The 7382-nt window shown below is 36.9% G+C and overlaps 1 protein-coding gene across 1 annotated transcript; it reads right to left on the bottom strand.

Moving 5' to 3' along the window:
• Nucleotides 1-2789: 2789 nt before the first annotated feature.
• LOC306863283 (sialic acid-binding Ig-like lectin 13) lies at nt 2790-7149 on the bottom strand. The gene is made up of 8 exons (XM_079406531.1): nt 7010-7149; nt 6771-6836; nt 6295-6660; nt 4231-4548; nt 3868-4128; nt 3622-3715; nt 3378-3429; nt 2790-3204 (listed from the first exon to the last, which is right to left on the bottom strand). Exons 1-8 carry the CDS (start codon nt 7050-7052, stop codon nt 3001-3003), a joined length of 1404 nt encoding a protein of 467 aa, XP_079262657.1. The 5' UTR covers nt 7053-7149; the 3' UTR covers nt 2790-3000.
• Nucleotides 7150-7382: the final 233 nt, after the last annotated feature.

Here is a 7382-nt window from a genome sequence, read left to right as displayed (position 1 = left end):
ATTGCTTGTTCATTAATATCTTTTTCTCAGGGATCCCACAGAGACAGAGAGAGGGAGAGGGAGAGGGAGAGAGCGCGCTTTGGAACGCAACCGGACGCGCGCGCAGCAGATGGGGAGGGGCGCGCCACACAGATGATCCTATGAGAATAATTCCAAAAACGCTCCATAAAATCTTCAAAAACATTACTTGACAACTCATTTATGTTTTTCCTCCTACCGGACAACATATCTCATCCCCGGATGACTCGGACTTTCACGCTCGACCGATTTCCGCATCTGAAACCCGTTATGAGATCAAAGGTCACATATGGAAATTATTAATATTATTATGAGGTCACAAAGGTCAAAGCCATTAATCATTTTTGACGTTTGCTGGCGGTAACCACTACTCACCTCTGCAAAACAAACCAACCAACATGAACAAAACACACTCTACCATCATTAAATATTTAACTTTAGTTAGGCATCCGCCAACTATAAGAAATAAGGTGATGCGTCGTCATCTTCCAGCCCTGGAAAAGAAAACATGACTTGGTTCTCTAACCGGTAATTTTAGGTGTGGAGGCTGTGAAAACCTGCGAGACCGAATCATTTTACTGATGTGATTTCTGGTCAAATGTATCCAATTGAGTCCTTATTTAATTGTAATTCTTCATATGTAATATATAGGTTATAATGTGAGTGTGGACATTTTTATATTGATCAAACTAAAAGGAAATTCCATTTAAGAGTGTCTGAACATAAATATGCTATTCACACAAAAATATGCTGTATCCTATGGCGAGGCATTTCATTGAAGCTAGTCATGTCAGTGAGAGCTCTCTTAAAGCAATAGCTCACCCAAAAATGAAAATTCTGTCATTAATTACTCATCCTCATGTCGTTCTAAACCCGTAAGACCTCCGTTCATCTTCAGAACACAAATTAAGATATTTATGATGCATTCTGAGAGCTCTCTGTCCCTCCCTAGACAGCAATGTAATAAACACGATCAACGTCCAGAAACATAGAAAGGAGATCGGTAAAATAATCAATGTGACATCAGGGGGTCAACCATATAATTTTACGAAGCTATTCTCTGCATCACCCAAGCGCCATTTTGGAGAGTATCCACTGAACGAAAACAGCATATGCAGTTCTCTGTCAGCCACACCACACGGATACGTTTTCTACATTTATTTACGCTTTGATTTGAATGAAAAACAACGTATCTGCGACATGTGTGTAGACTGTACGATGATGACACCTATTGACTTTTAGCCTATACTATGACACGTTAATATAAAAGAATAAAACATCATCAGCATGTGCTAGTGGTAAACAAAAAGAGCAAGATAAAGCACACTTTAGCAGTTGTATTTTTATGTGTGCTACAAAAAAGTGGAAGCAGCGAAAGTGGAAGGGATAAGAGCTTGAGGTAAGCAGTTTTATGTTTTAGCACCATGTCGCGTTGATTTCCTGTTGCATTTTTATTGGTTGGTCAGTAAACATGGATCGTACCAGCAAACACACAGTGGGGATCATGCTGTATCATAGGCCATCTTTGGTCGCAAGACTGTGACAATGGCTGTCTTTGAACTTCTCTTAAATGTACGACTTAGGACCACCGATTAGAAGCCACGATCACAGAAATCGCCACGATTGTTTCACGATGCCAATCTTTCGTCTGGGACAGCTGAAAATCGTGCAGTGTGTTTAGGGCTTAAAACAACTTTTACAACGAGAAACTTTCTGGATTTATACACTTAAGGGTACGAACCCTCCTGGAGTTAATGAATAAATGAATTTTATACCTTTTTTAAATTATTTTTTGGTATATGTATTGTTATATGCATGCAGATCATACACGTGTAAATCATAATTATTTTTGTTGTATCATTGTTTTTTTATATTGGTATCTTTTGTATAATGAGGAAAGCTGTAGCCACTCCCATTGATTAACCAGCTGTCTGTCTTTGATTGCTTAATAATTGTTTAAGAACACTAATTTTATTTAATGAACAATTTATGCATATCCTGAAGAAGGCTGTGAAGCCGAAATGCGTAGATCTATAATTTGAACTGTTTTAATGATTTAGCCCAGCTAATTAAAGGCTTTTTATTTTTATTACATGGGTGCCTTGGAGCAGTGGTTCCCAACCCTGGTCCTGGAGGCACCCCAACACTGCACGTTTTGCATGTCTCCTTAATCAAACACACCTGATTCAGGTCATCAGCTCATTAGTATAGAGCAGGGGCGCCCAACTCTATTCCTGGCGATCGACTGTCCTGCAAAGTTTAGCTCCAACTCTAATCAAAACACACCTGCCTTTAATTTTCACGCAATCCTGAAGACCTTAATTAGTTGCTTCAGGTGTGTTTGATTAGAGTTGGAGCTGAACTTTGCCGGACAGGTCGATCACCAGGAACAGAGTTGGGCACCCCTGGTATAGAGACTCCAAAACCTGTAATTGTTGTGTCAGAGAAAGGAGACATGCAAAATGTGCAGTGCTGGGGTGCCTCCAGGACCAGGGTTGGGAGCCACTGCCTAGGAGTAATTAATCTTCTCAGTTAAATATTTAACTTCATTAAGAAAATTTTTTTTTTGAGCATTTAAACTTCATAGGAAGCACTTAAAACTGTCTATATGTGATAGATTTTTTTTTTATTATTATTTCTTCTTTTGCCTGAAAACAACACTGAAAAATAACAATTAAAAATGTACCATAAAAGCATACAAATATTTTTGCCTTCACCAAATGCCACTTAAAAAAAAAAAAGACACTAGTCCCAGTTTAGAGTGATAATCAGGGTTAGGATCATAATCAGATTTTTGAATGAATGAATGTAGAAAAATGGGAGCAGAGAAGTAACAGGACAAGTGGAAACAAGTTTTACAATTACAGAATACTTCAGATGTGGCATTTAAACACCTAACGGGAAGACTCTGGAATCACACACAGGCCAAAGCATATACTACATTTATACAATTCACTCATAAGCTGTTTATTCTAATGCAAACTAATCTTTCCCTGGACCACAGACCTCAGCATATATCGTCTCTTGTCCTGAGCATTTCACTGTGGCGCTTTTGGTTTGGGGATTGGAAAAGTCAATCTGTCCATAATGGACTTCATTCTCATCCTTTGGCATCTCTAGCTCTTCACTCGTCGTAAAAGCACTGTTATCATAAATGGAGTTGATCTGCATATGTTTTTCCTGACCCTGAAAGAGGAAAAAATAATACATGACATTTTCTGTGGATCCATTGTTTTTGGTTTCTGTACATAATAAACTATAACAGTAAAATGAATGGTAGAGTATTGATAACTGCTTTTTACAGCACTTCCTGTTTGAAACAACAGAAACATGATCTGCTAAAAGAGTGTAGAACATACCTGATCTGAGATGTCAGTTTCCCTAATAATAGATGCCTTTACTCTTTGCACTCTGTATTAATAAGAAATGCAGAAATCCATATAACACAAAAAAGGAACCTCTATATTGTGAACAGCAGATTGTATATGTTTCAAAGCTAAATACTATTTATTCTGAAGGCTGGTTGCTCTTTTTTCCATGCAATTACAATCATTTGGACAGTGGAGATGCAAAAAGGATCAAAAGCACCATCTAACTGCTTACCTTAGGAAAATTGTTACCAGAAGAAATATAAACAGAAATGCTGAAATTCCTCCTACACAGCCAATGAGTAAAGACAATGATTTTTCTGATGAAGCTGAACCAGATTGAAAACATTAAGTAAAATTAGTTGGTTCAGTAGACTGTGCACAGAATGTAAAAATATAGATCAGTCATAAAACTGGAGCTACCCATGATGATCATTAATTTTAGTATATGTATAATGGCGTATGTCTTATTTAAACTCACCTGCCACAATTAGTTGGATCTCTTTTGACGTCTGATTACCATATATGTTTTTTGCAGTGCAAAAGTACCAGCCGCCACTCATCCTATTTACATTAAAGGTCAGTTGTTCTCCAAAATCCAGCTCTTTCTCCTGTCCACGTTTGTACCAGGTGTAGTTCACTATATTTGGACTGGCTTTGCTTTTGCAAATCAAAGTCACATTTGTACCAGCAGAGACTGAATCAGATGGATTGATGGTGATGCGAGTCTCTTTTGGAGAAACTTTAGGGCAAAAGAAACAACTGTAGGTAAACTAGACAATAATATTACACATCTGAACATAATAATGCTTGTGAAAGTGCAAAATAACTCCAAAATTCTTACACAGGACTCGTAGCATCACAGTGCTCTCCACAGTTGAGGCATCAGATGTATTTCTTGGATATGTAGCAGTGCAGGTGATGTTCTTCCTGTGATCTTTGTATGAAGCTTTGAAGATCATGTATGAAAACACTGACTGGGTTTTATCAGGGTTCTCCTGTAACTGTGTTGTAATGTGGGCAGATTCAGAGATGTTAGACCAGGATATTGTAGGAGGTTGTTTGGGGCAGGGGGCTTCAGCAGAGCAGCTCAGATTGACTGTAGTTTCCTCCATCACTTCTTGCAGATCAGTGGGTGTAAGGATGGGAGGCTCTGATACATCTACAAGGCAAGAGTGCACGGTATAAAATATTATTAAATGAAATAATTGCTCTGCTTGTTACTCAAGTACACCAGTAGGAGGTTTTTTTTTCATTTAATTGTTCACTCAAACATTTTGCTAAAATACGATAATTCATTGAAACAAAACAATTCATAAAAAAGCCACACGCTGTATTTCTTGGACACACAATAGGTACATTTTTAGGGTAAAGATAAGGTATAGAGAGAGCAGGAGAGTGTTTTCCATACATAAAATGTAATTGCGGCAAAAACATGGAAATAATTTGTCATTTTTAACTTGTTTATTATATTTATTTGTCTTTATTATTATTACAATTTTTTTTGCTGTTGTAAGCTGTAAGGACCACTGATCTATAACAGAGAACTGGATTGCTCATGACCTCATAAAAGTGAAGCCCCTGCACCGCCATATTGGTATTGCCCAGTATTCCCATACATTCTATTAAGTTAATAGGCAATCCTACAATTTTAATGAGTAAACATCTAAAAAGTCAGCATTTGTTTTATATCTGGGGTATCCCTGTACAGCACACAAATCCTAAGCATGTAAACGGTTATTTGTTTAATGTCGGTAATTTCCCCTGCTTATTAAAAAGTCATGTTCATATACATTACACTAGCCAACATCAGATGAACATGATAAACACTGGGTACTGAAATCTGTATAAATATGTATGCTTTATGCAACTACATATGGTACTTAAAGCTAAATTTCAATAGAATCTTATTGTATATTCGACTCAAATTTAGACACTGAGATGTGTTCATGTTTAATATTTTCGGCATAATTGTGTACATAAAGAAACATTTTGTGTTGGATCAGTTACCCGTGTTGGAAAATGTGCAGCACGCCCACCTTAACGATTTCAATATACTGCTTATCCTGACCAAGACCATAAACATTGCATATAACATCTGAATTAAAAATGTATTTAGATAAACATATCTTAAAAACTAATCCTGTGTGATTGATATGCTTCGGGGCCTGCTTCATAAAACAAGTTTACCAAATAAGCCAGGTTTATTTCAGTCAGTCTGACTTGTCAATTGAAAATAAGTCAGACTAACTGAAATAAGCCTGGCTTGTTTGGTAAACTTGTTTTATGAAACAGCCCCCAAGGTGATTTTAGGTCAACGTTTTTGCTCTGTAGGGAATAGCAAGATGGCCGCTCAAACACTTCCGATGGCAGTTCAGAACGCGATGAGCAATCCAGTCATATAGATCCGTGATAAAGACCTTTGAAGTAACTGAAATGGACATGTAATGCGGTCAAGACCTGCCTGGAACTACATTAATCATGCATTTTCCTGAAAATAATTGCACACCTTCGAATGACTGTCAACCAATCAGATTAAAGGATTCAACCGCTATAGTATTTCTACAGTCTTTGATATAACCCTGCGTCCCAGTGTGCATACTATCCACACTATCTGCCCTAAATAGTACGGAAAATTACTAATATCATGTTTAGGATAGATAGTATGCACACTGGGACACAGGCTAAATGAAAATGTGTCTTGCAAACATTTGTCTTAAAACTTACGACATTTTACCAATTTAAGGTGGGAACGAGATTATGAATAATGAGCATGAGAATAATGACAGTAATTTCATTAAAAGACATGATAAAGATTACAAGTTGGTGATGAACATTAAATTGTCAGTGATTATAAATAAATTTCATATAAAAGAACCATGTAGTTTACAGTGAAGATCCCACTTACTGGAGACAGAAATGCTGATGGGTTTGTTTTGGTATGTGTAGTTCCAATAATTTTCGGATTTCTTAATTTCCACCCTAAAGTAGTAATTGCCTGTATGATTCTTCTTGACATCGTAGAAAACAGTGGTACATCCATGTTGACTAAGATTTCCAAGTATCTCTATATGACTGAATCCTTTGATGATATTCGTACTTCCATTAAAAACCACCAAACTATCTGGATGGAGAAAAGCATGGTGGTTCTTTATCCAAAAGCCAAATATACTTTCTGCGTTGAACATATCGTCTGGTACAACAAATGTGCAAGGTATCTGCACACAAGAGCCACTCAGTGCTGTTATGCTGCTAGGCATTTCTGTAGAATATTCTGAAAACACAATATAAACAAATCACAATCACACAAATCTTTAAAATCTATAAAAGTGTAACACTAAAGCTTTATCATCTCATCTTTTTAATTAGAGGGCACTGACTCACCTTCCATATGAACTTGTACTGGTAAGAACAGAAAAACCATGAAAGAAAAGACAAGCATCTCAGGTGCTGTAGGTACAAACACAAACATTAAAATATTATTTTCAATCTACAAAGACACTTCACATGGGTTCCATACTTTTTCTTTTTGATAAGACACACTGATGTTATATTTTAATATGAACATTTCTGCATTCTGAAGACTATTATTCTGAGACAATAAAATGATAGAAAAGCCTCACCTATAGCGGTACAGAGTAAAAGAGAAGTCCTACAAGATTTCATCACAGAACTGTGGATGTCCGTTAACCTGGCTTCTTGTTTTTTTGACAGTCGTGATGCAGAAATAACTTTTTTCAAGCCTTCCAACGTGAGCTTTCAACAGGTGAAGCACCACCACCCTAAAATGAACCAGTCACCAAAGTCTTTCTGTACGTCAACATTACAATATAATGCAAGTTTTTTTCTACCTTAAATACAATGGTCTGTTGTACTTCCTCATGCAAACATGCTTATCAGCCCAACAGCTGAGAACAGAGAGGCTTCAGTATTAAGTTAATGATTCTTGATCTGAAATAATGAAGTGTTGTTGCATAGTGGTTACAGATCTGAGCA

This window comes from Barbus barbus, assembly GCF_936440315.1.
Source record: "Barbus barbus genome assembly, chromosome: 44".
NCBI classification, from domain to species: Eukaryota; Metazoa; Chordata; class Actinopteri; order Cypriniformes; family Cyprinidae; genus Barbus; species Barbus barbus.
Note: the sequence above shows the minus strand (reverse complement) of the source record. Positions and strands in the feature narration are given on the sequence as shown.